Source organism: Mytilus edulis, chromosome 3 (genome assembly GCF_963676685.1).
Source record: "Mytilus edulis chromosome 3, xbMytEdul2.2, whole genome shotgun sequence".
Taxonomy (NCBI): domain Eukaryota; kingdom Metazoa; phylum Mollusca; class Bivalvia; order Mytilida; family Mytilidae; genus Mytilus; species Mytilus edulis.
In genome coordinates, this window is record NC_092346.1 from 3,029,554 (window position 1) to 3,045,122 (window position 15,569).

General features: G+C 34.4%; 1 protein-coding gene across 1 annotated transcript in view; it reads right to left on the reverse strand.

Annotated features, from left to right (window-relative positions):
* Window positions 1-15,569, reverse strand: part of LOC139514172 (leucine-rich repeat-containing protein 15-like) — a 67,200-nt gene extending 51,631 nt beyond the window's left edge. Inside the window, exons 1-4 of the mRNA XM_071302960.1 lie at window positions 15,535-15,569; window positions 14,577-14,759; window positions 12,918-12,989; window positions 11,957-12,028 (exon numbers count right to left, since the gene is read on the reverse strand). Coding sequence (XP_071159061.1) covers window positions 11,957-12,028; window positions 12,918-12,989; window positions 14,577-14,759; window positions 15,535-15,569 — 362 coding nt within the window. The remainder of the gene's footprint in view (window positions 1-11,956; window positions 12,029-12,917; window positions 12,990-14,576; window positions 14,760-15,534) is intronic.

Below are 15,569 nucleotides of genomic sequence, written 5' to 3' on the forward strand. Positions count from 1 at the left end.
AAAAAAATGTTTTACAAAGCTTTCCACATTCAGAGATAAGGCCTATAATGTATCGTTATCTGTTTGTGAAATTACAAAAGCAGAGCGTGACATATACTTGCTTTCAAAATTAGAAAACTTAGAAATAACAGGCTCGGTTTTCAGAGGAGGAAAGAGAGAACGAAAACGATACCGATATTCTTTTCAAGGAGTTGAGATATGCGAGTTCACATGGAGAAATATTTATAACATTGGGAGGAGCGAATTTAAAACTTTAAAACAGCACTTAAATGCAAATGGCGTTACCCCTCGATCACATGGTCTTAGTGGAAGAAAATCGAATCACGGACATTCATTTGAAGTGATTAAAAATACGATAAAATTTATCAAGCGGTATGCTGATGAATTTTGTCTCCCTCTCCCGGCTGCGCCTCGGGCAACAGACAATACCCCTCCTATTCTTCTACCTTGTAGCGAGAGCAAGAAATATGTACACTCCAAATATGTTAGTACATGCGTTAACTCAGAACAACAATATGTTCAACTAACCGTATTTAAAGAAGTTTGGAATGCATGTGTCCCTCATATTCAATTTATGAAACCAAAGACGGATCTGTGTAAAACGTGCTTTCAGTTGAGGGAGGATATTTCCGGATCTATTTCAGAAGACGCGAAATTAGTGACAACTCAAAAATTAATTGACCATATACAGTCTGCGCGGAGGGAGCGTGAGTATTATAAATTATGTACACAAAGATCACGTGATGAATTAAAGTTAGCTGAGTCTCCAATAGGAAAGTATAACACTCCATGTTAAAAAAAATTTGAAAATGTTCATTACACTTTTGACTTTTCACAATATGTAAACTAACCCCATTCCTCTCAACAAGTTGGAGCTCTTTACTTTTTAACACCTCGAAAGGTTCAAATATTTGGAGTTTGCGCATAAAACTTTCCAATGCAAACTAATTATTTGATTGATGAGCAACAAACAATCGGAGAAAATGGAAGTCGGACACATGGACCCAATGCTGTTTTAAGTATGCTCCACCATTATCTGCATGGTAATACTTACGGTGAAAATGCGTGTCATTTTCATGCTGATAATTCCGTGGAACAAAACAAAAATAAAACTACTTTACATTATCTGTTGTGGAGGTGCGCAAAGGGTTTACACAAAACTATTAATTTGCATTTTATGATTGCTGGGCACACAAAATGTTTATGTGACGCATGTTTTGGCATGTTGAAAAACAAATTTAGAAAGTCGGACGTAAACACTGTATCGCAACTGGTTAAAATTGTTGACAATTCTGCCAAATGCAACAGGTCAGAAGTTTACAATGAAAATGACGATGACGAAAACAGCTATGACGTTATGCGCGATGTTCGTACATGTACAAGCGTAACACAACGTCGAGAATATTTCGTAACGTTCAAACCAAAAATTCGACTGAAACGTTGTTTTTAAGCAAGTGTGACATTCTTGTAAGACTCCGCAAAATCGACGGTGCTTTTTAACTACTTATCGAAAATTGATGTATTTTAGTTTTTTTTTTTAAATTAAGAAAAATAACATTTTAAAACATCATAAAAGTCTACCATTATAAGAGCACTGATAAGCAAACAATTGACGTACATTTGAATCGAGTTCGTTTTTACGTCAAAAAATGGCGGTGCCACAACCTTGTAAGCCTTTGAAAAATCGCTCATTAATTACCATCTATCATTTTTCAGGATATTTGTCTTTAAATTCATAAAATTAGGCAAATTAACATTGATGTAGTAAATGCAAATACTAATTTTTTTTCATTTTAGATAAATGTTTTTGGATTCTCAAATCTGGAATCCCAATTTTTTCACCCGTGGGACAGATTTGCCATTGTAGTATGGAACGCGTTTTTTTTCTATGACGTCATCATAACGTCATAAAAAGTGCATAAAAGACTGAAGGAACCATTCTGTTTAATAATGGAAAAAACCGTTTTTCAAAATATTGAATAGTTTTGACGAAAATTATAGTTTAGTGGTTACAATAAATGAATTATATTACGCGGGACAACCTTAAAATCGCCGTTTTTTAAAAGTGAAGCTTGTCGCATGCAGCAAAAAACATAGTTTCAGCGATTATTTTTTTCGTTTTTATTTTAAAATTCTTTATTTTTTAAAATACGTACAATAGCAATGGATATGATATCACAAAATTATATATTTTGGACTTGCATCTTGCCAACTACACCGAAATGCCAATGAGGTACGAACATCGCGCGTAACGTCTTAAAGTGGTACAGATGGGATAATTTCTTCACTAAATATTGTAAACCACTCAGAGGTATAGGAAAATTCCATCACTTCAGATTTACCAGTGACGAAGTAGGGGTCGTATTTGCGAGAGAAACTCTTGATCAACCGGAGAAAAGACTGGTCCTCCTAAAGGAAAGCGCAAACCTACCGGAAGTTCAGGCCTGACAGAGGAGAGAAGGCGTTATCTGTACAATGAAGTCCGTCCTTTTGTTAAGTTTAATTTCCGTGACGAATTTTGTTCTCGTGCTTCAGAGGAGTAACATTTTACATATACTGGTTAAAGTTGGATTGAAAACTTGAGAATCATGTATTGCTTCATTGTAACAATCTTATAAATTAAATCAAATATTGTATACAAATGTATGTTTTCATGTCTCTCTTTATTACGAGAAAAGGACCGATACAGAATAAAATTAATGCACGATAACGTTAATTTCACGACGTTGTCGTGAGATCTGATGTTAAATATATGTATCCGAAAACTTTGAAATGGCGAAACTTTTTAAAAAAGGAAGTTAGAGTAAAACGGTTTTTTGTATTCAAATTGTTTGACTATCAGCAAAATTAATATGAACAAAACTCAAATTGAGATGTTTTTGGCATAAGGTCGATTTCTATCCGACGCGGCTCATATAATAATAAATTTTGACTAAAGTAAACTAGTTGAACGTGGCTTGGTACTTATACATCCCTCAAAAAAAATAAGCAATTTAAATTGTTATATTCAACAGATTTATTTTAGATATGAGTAAGGTATAGAAATAGAAACGGAGACTGTAATAATAAGTAATATAACCCAGATGTGAAGCACTGCATGGTGTCGAACTACATCTTTTCATTTATCCCATTTGGTGCCAAAGTTGTTAATTTTCTTATCCAAAATCATTCCCGAGTAAGTCTATCCTCCCTAGACCAAGCAGAGTTGTGGTCAATGATAGTAATGGTCAGTCGATTGAGATCTGCCTTAGTGTGGCCAGGGGATCTCAAATGTCGACTAAGAGGGATGTCTGGCTTGTATTGGTAGTCGCTACGATGACCGTTCATTCGTTTGTGACACGGCTGTTCTGACTCGCCAACATACTGTTTACCACATTTACACTGTAGGAGATACACAACATTTGTAGTCTTGCAATTAACATTGCAAAATATGGTGTATTCTGTACCAGTGGAGTGACTGTTAAAAGTCTGGGTATCCAGTATTTGTTTGCAAGTCAGACATCGTTTGTTCCCACAACCCTTACAAGAGCCAACTGACGAAGAGCCTGCTTGAGAGGATAACTCAGCTCTCACCAGCAAGTCCTTAAGGCTTTTGGGCCTACGGAAAGCCAGTACAGGTGGCTCGTGAAAGATCTTGGATAGTTTAGGATGTTTTTCGATATCTTTCCAACTTTCTCGGATAAAGTGAGATAAGTTGTCAAATTTTGGATGGTAAGTCAACACAAAAGGCACCCTCCTGTTGACCTTTTTGACTTTATATTGTAAAAGTTCATCTCGGCTGATGTTGCTAGCACGAGAAAACCTTTATCAATGTCTTCCTTTTGTAGCCCCGATGTCTTAGGTGACCGCGAAGTTCTTGTATTCGTTTTTTGGCAACATCGTTGGTGGAGCAAATCCTTTTTACTCGTATGGCCTGGCTGTAGGGAATGCTCTTGGTGCAATGTTTAGGGTGACAACTTGAAGGAGATAGATATTGATGTTTGTCTGTGGGCTTACAATACAGATCTGTAAATATGTTTCCATCCCTCACTTGCGTTGTAGTGTCAATTGAGGGATGGGCATCGTTATACCTTACTCATATCTAAAATAAATCTGTTGAATATAACAATTTAAATTGCTTAATTTTTTGAGGGATGTATAAGTACCAAGCCACGTTCAACTAGTTTACTTTAGTCAAAATTTATTATTATATGTTAACGGCAGTTTGTTTTAAACATCGCAGACTCTAATGTAACTACACTACCGTTGTCAAATCTGAAATATTTAGAAATTTAGACCGTTCAGTGCTGTTTATTTGGAATTCTTATTGTAACATCATAATTATCGACACCGTTAAAGCTTTAGAATTGTGCTAGTTCATATCGCACATTATTACTTTTATTTAAAGCATATATTTGAACTCTCTGATGTAATTAGTCATATAACCTATGTCTTGTTCAACAAATTTTTAGAATGGTGCAAGCGTCTTAACTGATGTTCGGTTTGCCTTTTTTATTGTATAAATTTCTAAAAGACTAAAAGATGATTCATTTAACATCAGAATCTGACTGACGAAGGATATCTGTTATCCGAAATATTTATAAATAATTACATTTATAGTTCCTTTTTGTTACTGGTGTTGTTATGTACACTTTTTAGGCGTTTTTATATAAGTACGTCCGAGTCAGTGACAACCCTACAACAGATGTATCCATCGGATCGCCATCAATGATGGTGATACATGGCTGCGTACATGATGTATATACAACTCGTCTAAACATCAACCCAACAATGTTAGATCTGTAAATTTGCTTTCGCAAATTTTTGGTTCTTCCCTCGCCGGGATTCGAACCTATGCTATTGTGATATCGTGACACCAATTATATATATATATACATACGAGTCTAAATTGAAAACTACGTTCAAACCTATTATTGCGTTGGATAAAAACCGCAATTTTTATACGTGTGCATGTAAAACAAATTTTGTTGTAGAAGGGTCTAAAAACAGCACAAACAACATTTTCCAAAAGACCAAAAGAGTGAAAAGGTATATTTAAACAAAACTCAACTGACTAACAGGTCGAACAACTGATGTTCTTTAACCCTGTCGACTGCCATTGGCGATTGCCAAATAAAATTGATCACAAGATGTAACAAAATGGATCTTAATATAAATTTAACACTAAACAGAAATGTTTTTTTAACTTGTGGCCACGATGTTATGCCACAAACATACGGTGTCAATATTTTTTTAGTACACCAGATTCGGATTTCGACAATAAATGTCTCTTCAGTGATGTTAGGGATCGAAACGGTATTTGGAAGGCCATATAAAACGTACCCTCATTTTAAAAAAAGTACCCTCATTTTTAGATAAACTCTTGAATTTTAAGAGTCAATATAGGATGAACGGATCATATAAACCGGAGGGAAATATATATATATACATATATATCAGTCTTAAAATTTGCACAACGTTACTGATATAAGATGTTATAATACGAAGATATTGTTATTAAATCGTGTTGACAATTATTTCGGCTTAACAAATAGCCTTCTTTAGGTGTCAAATGAAGAAGGCTATTTGATAAAACAGAAATATTTAATAATTAAATCAGTACCGTTGTTCAAATCTTTAGACTGATATAATGTTTTCCTTATCTGCATAGTATCGTCTATTCTAGACGATCCGGTACTTAGTAAATTTGCTGGTTGGTCCTTTTGATAGACTTCTATATATATAGATATATATTCATTAAATAAGATAATAAAATAAGTAAAAAGTTAACAGTTTCATTCTATCGATTTCATCCTTCCATTGGAATTCTTCAGGATAACTGATGTAGTGTCGCTATAGACGACGTCGTTAAGGAGGTTTATGACATTCCGCCATTGTTCGTTATTAAAAGTTCTCTGGATTTAATTTCGATCGGAACGTTGTTATGAAATAACGTTCCATCTCTTTTCTATATGCTTCATCCCGTCTACATTTAAAAATAGGCATTATTTGAAAATGCCTTTTTACCACAAATGTCAAGATTGGCACTAATTGGCGAATTTCTGTATTGTGGGTGTTTTGTATATTCTTTGTGAACTCGCAACCGTTCACAGAGGCTATTCCCGGTCTGTCCAATGTAATTTTCGTGACAACCAGGACATGTGACGCAGTAAATAAGATTCATTGTCTTACAAGTTATATTGGCGTTCACATGATTTTTTTTGCCATCTTTAAATGATTTCATTTTACCCGTTTCTAAATATTTTGTATCTTGACCGCAAACACCGCATCTTGAATATCCGCAAGACTTTATTTCAAAGTAACTAACCTTCGGTTCGAACCGAGCTCTGGTTAAGTGTTTCTTTAAGTTTTTAGGTTGTCATCGGCTGTAGATTAAGTTTCGTTCCGGTATCAATTTTTTCATAGTTTCACTTTCGTGTAGAATCAGAAGGTTTGATTTAATTGTATTAAAAACGTTTGATAAATACGGGTCATGTGTACTAACAAACGGTATTTTCTTTAAGTTTTCATCCTTGTCTTTCACTTTCGGGGTTCGTAATTCTTGAAGTGTCAATCGTTTAGATTTTCGAATTCCACTTTCAATTAGACCCTCTGGGTATAACTGTTGTGTCAAATAGCCTTTTCATTCCTTCAAACGTACTTCTCGAATGTAATGGTCAGATACTATAGCACAAATCCGCCTGGCTATACAGTAAGGTATATTTCGTTTTGTATGGGACGGATGACACGAATGAAAATTTAAGTATTGATGGGTGTCTGTGGATTTATAATAAATATCCGTTGTTATATGTCTGCCTGATTTTAAGATGAGGATATCCAAAAATGGTAGTTGTGTGTCACTGGTTTCCATGGTGAATTTAATCGACGGATGTAAGGAGTTGATTAGATCTTTAATTTTATATAAATCTTTTTCTGATCTGCTCCAAAATATTATGCAGTCATCTAAATATCTTTTCCAAAATTGAATGACATAATCACAGGAATTTTGATCGAATTGGACAGATATTTGTCGATACATCTGTTGCTCTAAGTATCCCATCACTAAATTTGGGTATGTGATGGCAACTTTAGTTCTCATGGCAGTACCTTTAATTTGTCTGTATTTGTTTCCGTCGAAATAAAATGTATTTTCTTCCAGAACTATTTTGGTAGCCTCTAGTATGAAGTTTGTTTCAAATCTACTGTCAATTTCATCCCGTTTTTCTTCGATCCAGTATTTTACGGCTGTAAGACCTAAATCATGGGGAATCTTTGGCTATAGACTTGTAACGTCAAAGCTTGTTAATAGTGTTTCTTCCGAAACTATGGCAGGAATGTGATTTAAAAATTCCATATCATCTTTGAAATAACTTGGAATTGACGGACATAGATGTTTGATAACAAGGTCGATAAAATGACTTAGTCTTTGAGTTATTGATTCCGATCCGGCTATAATTGGTCTTAATTTCAAATTGGCGGGACGGAATGTTTCAACGTAAATATTATCCATGTGTATATCGTTGTTTCCCTTTGTTCTAGCTGGTCGTTGTGGTTTTAGTTTCATTATGGACTCAACGCCATAATTCTTTTCGTTATTATCGAAACGTTCTTGATGTTTCTGTCACACAGCTTTGGATTTCTCTTCTTCACATTTGTGTCCTGTGTCCATATCTCGTAAAGTTTTGCTTCAATATTGCCTTTACATTTTTCGGATATCTCGGCTTATACTGTTGCGTCTATTGACAGAAATTGTTCTTCAAGTCGGTGTATATATATACAACTCGTCTAAACATCAACCAAATAATGTTGGTCTGTAAATTTGCTTTCGTATATTTTTGTTGTTCCCTCGACGGGATTCGAACCCATGCTACTGAGATATCGTGACACCAAATCGCCTGCACTATAGCCGACCCGCTAAACCACACGACCACCTGGGCTTCATGAAAAAAGCTTTCGGTAGTCGGCAGTTACCTTTTTACGTCAGTTTTTATTTAGCGTCGTACTACAGTACATGATATATAATGCCTTATATATCATGTACTATAGTACGACGCTCGAAAAAAGGCTAAACAAGTTGATCAGTTTCTTATATTCAAACGCCCTTACCTTTATAATGCAAGTTCGATTAAGGTCGTTCGTTTGGCGTACTTTACATATTTGGTTAATTTTGAAATTGTATTGTAAATACTATGTACAGATTTCATATTAATATATCAAATAGTGGGTTAAATTACATTGTTTGTTCTATCCATCTATCTATCTATCTGTCTGTCTGTCTGTCTGTCTATCTATCTATCTATCTATCTATCTATCTATCTATCTATCTATCTATCTATCTATCTATCTATCTATCTATCTATCTATCTATCTATCTATCTATCTATCTATCTATCTATCTATCTATCTATCTATCTATCTATCTATCTATCTATCTATCTATCTATCTATCTATCTATCTATCTATCTATCTATCTATCTATCTATCTATCTATCTATCTATCTATCTATCTATCTATCTATCTATCTATCTATCTATCTATCTATCTATCTATCTATCTATCTATCTATCTATCTATCTATCTATCCATCCATCCATCCATCCATCCATCCATCCATCCATCCATCCATCCATCCATCCATCCATCCATCCATCCATCCATCCATCCATCCATCCATCCATCCATCCATCCATCCATCCATCCATCCATCCATCCATCCATCCATCCATCCATCCATCCATCCATCCATCCATCCATCCATCCATCCATCCATCCATCCATCCATCCATCCATCCATCCATCCATCCATCCATCCATCCATCCATCCATCCATCCATCCATCCATCCATCCATCCATCCATCCATCCATCCATCCATCCATCCATCCATCCATCCATCCATCCATCCATCCATCCATCCATCCATCCATCCATCCATCCATCCATCCATCCATCCATCCATCCATCCATCCATCCATCCATCCATCCATCCATCCATCCATCCATCCATCCATCCATCCATCCATCCATCCATCCATCCATCCATCCATCCATCCATCCATCCATCCATCCATCCATCCATCCATCCATCCATCCATCCATCCATCCATCCATCCATCCATCCATCCATCCATCCATCCATCCATCCATCCATCCATCCATCCATCCATCCATCCATCCATCCATCCATCCATCCATCCATCCATCCATCCATCCATCCATCCATCCATCCATCCATCCATCCATCCATCCATCCATCCATCCATCCATCCATCCATCCATCCATCCATCCATCCATCCATCCATCCATCCATCCATCCATCCATCCATCCATCCATCTATCTATCTATCTATCTATCTATCTATCTATCTATCTATCTATCTATCTATCTATCTATCTGTCTATCTGTCTGTCTGTCTGTCTGTCTGTCTGTCTGTCTGTCTATCTATCTGTCTGTCTGTCTGTCTGTCTGTCTATCATCTGTCTGTCTATCTATCTGTCTGTCTGTCTGTCTGTCTGTCTGTCTGTCTGTCTGTCTGTCTGTCTAATCTATCTAATCTATCTAATCTATCTATCTATCTATCTATCTATCTATCTATCTATCTATCTATCTATCTATCTATCTGTCTATCTGTCTGTCTGTCTGTCTGTCTGTCTGTCTGTCTGTCTGTGTAATCTATCTAATCTATCTAATATATCTATTTATCTATCTATCTATCTATCTATCTATCTATCTATCTATCTATCTATCTATCTATCTATCTATCTATCTATCTATCTATCTATCTATCTATCTATCTATCTATCTATCTATCTATCTATCTATCTGTCTATCTGTCTGTCTGTCTGTCTGTCTGTCTGTCTGTCTATCTATCTGTCTGTCTGTCTGTCTGTCTGTCTATCATCTGTCTGTCTATCTATCTGTCTGTCTGTCTGTCTGTCTGTCTGTCTGTCTGTCTGTCTGTCTGTCTAATCTATCTAATCTATCTAATCTATCTATCTATCTATCTATCTATCTATCTATCTATCTATCTATCTATCTATCTATCTATCTATCTATCTATCTATCTATCTATCTGTCTATCTGTCTGTCTGTCTGTCTGTCTGTCTGTCTGTCTGTGTAATCTATCTAATCTATCTAATATATCTATTTATCTATCTATCTATCTATCTATCTATCTATCTATCTATCTATCTATCTATCTGTCTATCAATCTATCAATCTATCAATCTATCTGTTTGTCTATCTGTCTGTCTGTCTGTCTGTCTGTCTGTCTGTCTGTCTGTCTGTCTGTCTGTCTGTCTGTCTGTCTGTCTGTCTGTCTGTCTGTCATCTGTCTGTCTGTCTGTCTGTCTGTCTGTCTGTCTGTCTGTCTGTCTGTCTAATCTATCTAATCTATCTATCTATCTATCTATCTATCTATCTATCTATCTATCTATCTATCTATCTATCTGTCTATCTGTCTGTCTGTCTGTCTGTCTGTCTGTCTGTGTAATCTATCTAATCTATCTAATCTATCTATCTATCTATCTATCTATCTATCTATCTATCTATCTATCTATCTATCTATGTAGATTCTACCACTGAATCGAGTGTGATACGATATTTATTCACTCGAGACCGGTATTTTTTTCAAATTTAAAACGCGAGGCTAATTTAACTGTCTAGAGTGGATAAATATCGTATTGCACGAGATTTGGTGGTGGAATCTGTTTCTCTATTGATTTTAAACGATATAAAGACAATCTTAAAATCATTCTTTTTAACGACCTGCAAAACGATGTGTTCTTTGTACATAATGTCATCAGATATTGTCGCCTATTTTTAGACATCGCATTAGGAATTTCAGAGGAAAGCAAGACATTTTGACGTCATAATCGAATTTTGATCAATAAAATTGAGATCAAACGACCTACACGTTGATTAAATAAAGATAATCAACAGGTCAGATAAAGGATAAATCGAGTAAAAATTCGAGAAAAATATGTTAACAAGTCTAAATTTAAAACATCGTTCAAACTTATGATTATGTAGGATAAAAAAAATAATAAGTGTGCATGCAGACAAATTCTTGGTTGAGAGATCCAAAAAATAAAAAAGTGAAAAAGTATATTTTAACGCTTCACAACGTAATGAAATGTAAAATTAATATGTGTTTATGTATACCTTTGTTCGAATTAAGTGATACCAGAATAAAATGACATATATTAAAAAAACCATTCTAGTAGAAGGTCCAACAACGAATGTTTAAAACACTACTGAATGCAAGTGGCGATAACCAAAAAAACGGATCACCAGATGGTACATAATGAACAGAAAACCGCAAATGTATACGTGAGCATGCAAAACAAATGTATTGGTAGATGAGTTTAAATAAAGCACAAACAACATTATTAAAAAGACATAAAAAGTGAAAAAGAAATATTTTAACAAAACGCATTTCACTAGCAGTTCGAACATATGATGTTCTGAAAAACCTACTGACTGTCATGGCATAGATAGAACAAAAACTGTTACTCCTTCTGACATTCTTTCTACAAATGTTAAGGTAATTGTTTTATCGTCACATGTGTGTTCCTATCCTTTACACTGATGTTACACTTTTGGGGTGAAGTTCATTCGTGCTACACGTACACGAAAATTTAAACTCCTTCTCAACTGATTTATATACTTTTTACTATGACGTGACGTTACAACATTGTCCCAGGTTAGGATTGGATTTGGGCGTCCAGCAACATGCTTAACCACGTCAACTTCCGTATGACCCTGTCCCAAGTAGCTAATTTCCCTGTTTGAATTGTTTTACATGTATTTTGTTGTGACCTGTAAAGCTTACAATAACGTTTGATTTGTGGGAAATTGTCTCATTGACAATCATACAAAATCATTTTATTTATTTTGTTCACTTTTCAGATGAATGATTGTAGATGCTTTATTCATTGGACTTCCGGATAAGATATAGAAACGTTATACATACAAAATCCAGAGCGCTGGCAGGTTTTCAAAGGCTCCTTTTTGTATTGTAGATATTTGATTGCTGGTCAAAATTCTGAATAGAAGGATGATAATGCTTAGGTTTACTATTATACATGATATTGTTACTTTTCTAATATGTGTTGAAAATTTCAGGGTCTTAAACTGTCCATTTTAATTATTCTTTTGTGTTTTAATGTTAGTGATATTTATTGATTAAATAATTCAATTTCGATTAAATCCAAGATACAATGACAAATAACTTTAACATGGGTCAATTTCTAACAAAATGGAACATGCTAACGTTAACGCAGATGCAAATGTTTACTTTGTTTGTCTACTTAAACTTTAAAGTTAACACGTATTGAACTTGACGTTAACACAAAGTTCACGTGAGTTACATTTTTCACGTGCAAAGATAAACGTAAAAGAAAAAAAAAAGCTAAGATACCAGTGTTGAATTTATGATATAATACATGGTCAATTTGACTAGAGGTGTTTAATTACATTTGACATACTTTCCATTTTAAAAGAATACATTTTTAATACATTACAGACGCTATCATAATGCGGTTTTCGTTGATTGAATTTAAATGTCATAGTTGCCTATGAATACATTATATTTATCATTTACCAACTGATTGTTCTTGTTTTCAAAATCATCAACTGCAGCATCAACAAATTTTTACTAGGCTTTGGCGGCATGCTTGTATAACACATTTTGGTAATGTTTCTTTGGTTCTTGTATCAGTACCGGTACTGTTTTAGATAATTAGTTTAAACTGCCTCCGGCACGATTTAGTTGGCTCTTTAAGATGTTTTTACGCAGTGGTGTCTTCATTCGACTGAGAATTGTTGGTTCTGCCTTTGATAGTTTGTGAATATTTTTAAAACATGCATCAGTGATTTCAAATAGTCAAATATTATATATAAATGTCTATATAACATAACCAACTGATACTAACATGGTATTTAATAATGTCATGCTTCGAAATGCTCCATTTTCGATAGTTGGGATATTATGGCCCCTCATTGTTCTGAAATAGAGATAATTACTTTTAAATTAAGGTATTTATATTGGTAAAAAAGGCGACGAAATTGCATGTCTAAATCTATTTTTGCAATGAGTAATATTGCTGCGATCAATATGATTTGCATGTTTCACTTTATATCGTTTGGCTTGATTATAAGTTGTCAGTAAACGGCAACTTACGAAACATGTCAACCGCACTTACGCTGATGCACCATTTAATCGAATTAGGTGAATAATCAACAGATTTAGATTTTGATAGCAGAAAAAGTAATTTTCTATTTGAACATTTAATGTGGACAGTTTATTCGCCATTATGTTTTACGTATGATTCTGAATTATTTACATTGTACTTGTAATCGTTTCTTTTAAATGAATGTTTATGTGAAGTCACCTAAGTTTATCTTTTGCTGCTTTGATATTCAAATTTTTAAGTGGACGCCCGTTTAATGATAAGATATCTTCAACCATGTGGAGCAGGATCTGCTTACCCTTCCGGGGCACTTGAGATCAGCACCAAGTGTTGGTGAGGCTCGTGTTGCTTAGTCTTTGGTTTTCTATGTTGTATCATGTGTAATATTAGTTTTATGTTTGTCTTTTTTAATGTTTAGCCATGGCATAGTCAGTTTATTTTCGATCTATGAGTTTGACTGTCACTCTGAAATCTTTTGCCCCTCTTTTTTAATATTTTTGGACCCTGAATTTTTATTCGGGTATATACAATATGATAATTCTTAAATCTTTCTTACATGTACGTTTGTTTGGTTTTGCGGGATGAACGCAATCATCTGGTCGGAAAATTGACGTTGAATCCGATGCTTAACTAATTAAAAAATTGTCTGATTCCCTGAAAAGGCAGATGACGTGTATATAAAATTAACCATAGCAGACCAAAATTCAGGTTTATCGATACGCCGGACCAGTTGTTTTGTCACTTCTGATAGCTAAACATGAAAAGATTTGTTTGAAAATAAACCATTTGGACTATGAAAATTTTGTAAAATGGCCTTCATATAATTAGTTATCAAAGATACAAGGCTTATCATTTAATATGTCTGACGCGTGTTCCGTCTAAATAAGACTAATCAGTGACGCTTAGATAACCATATCAACCTTACAAGTACAATGTTAAAGAGCAATGAGTACCCAACATTCCAAAATGTTGTGCCAGATACGGCAAACCGACTTTTTAGTTGAAATGGCAAATTCCACAATATTTTAACCCTACCAAAATTGAAATTAGTGAGAGAAATGCATTATGTATATAATGTTTTGCTTGTCATATGCGGATAATGAATATAATGTACCACATTGTGATCTGCATTTGAAGCAAACGATTTAGCTTGATTGTTCTAAGCCAGGTCGTGAGAATGTTTGTCTTGGCATATCCCTATGTAGGAGTATATGTAGTGTTGTTGGTTCTTTTTTTAAGTCACGTTGATGTGTATGTGTCTATACTCAATTGTTTCGATATATCTTTTTTACGTTCTCACTCATTTCAAAAGTAAATGTATGGGCTCATCCCATTTGCTTAGTGTAAAATATTTGAAATAATAAATACTGATAAAAGACTAAATAAAATAAGACAGTTTACATGCTGTATGAGTCATTCGGGAAGTCTGTTGGAATAAAAGTGAATCCTCCCCATAAACACTTTACATCAAGTGTTGTGTACGGTTTTGTACAGGAACAGTTAGATGGACAAGATAATATTCTGTTAGTTAACACCACAATCATAAGAAGAACAATTGTCTTATTAAAGTACATCGACATCATTCTGAAATATAAAACAGAAATCCACGTCTTATCAAATGTGTTATTATACTATTACAATTCTATTTACAAAAATTGAAAAATGAAGTTATGTTGGATCTATGCGTTTGACTGTCATTTTGGTATATTTCGACCCTCCTCAAAGAAGGGGTAGTTCATATTTTAAGTGTAGGCTTAAACTATAAGAAGCCAGGGCATATTCATGTTGAAAATATGTCGCACAACCCTATATGTAGACCTTTGAAAAAAAAGAAGTGCATTTGAACTTTCCATTCCAATATATATATATATATATATATATATATTTTCAAAACTTCATAGTACAAGTTGTACATCTTTAGCCGTAAACGGAGTTTCGATGGGAATTTTGCATTGTCGATATTCACAAAAATGCATCCTGTATTGATTGAAAAAAAAGAGAACATACAGAATTTCACCAAATCTGGTTTATCGCAGAGATTTAGATAAAATTAACTCAAATATGAAATATGAAGATTGAGAAAATCCTAGGCCTTAACTAGGATGATTCATCATATATTCCTAGTTTACAGAATGCATAGTTTAACTAAAGGCCTGAATGCTAAATTAATTCATATGATATGCATATTTGTAATTTTAGATTGTTAAGAAATGCTTATTTATACTCTTCGCAGTTATTGATCCTTCCTTAATATTATTGGTGGGATGTTTTTATCCAATGGATACCCCAAAAGCCGTGACACCTAAGTGTGCTTTTTTGTGACCGCGGCATAAACATTACAAGCAAACAATCATAATACCTCAATTCAGCTTCTATTCTCAACATGTACCACAT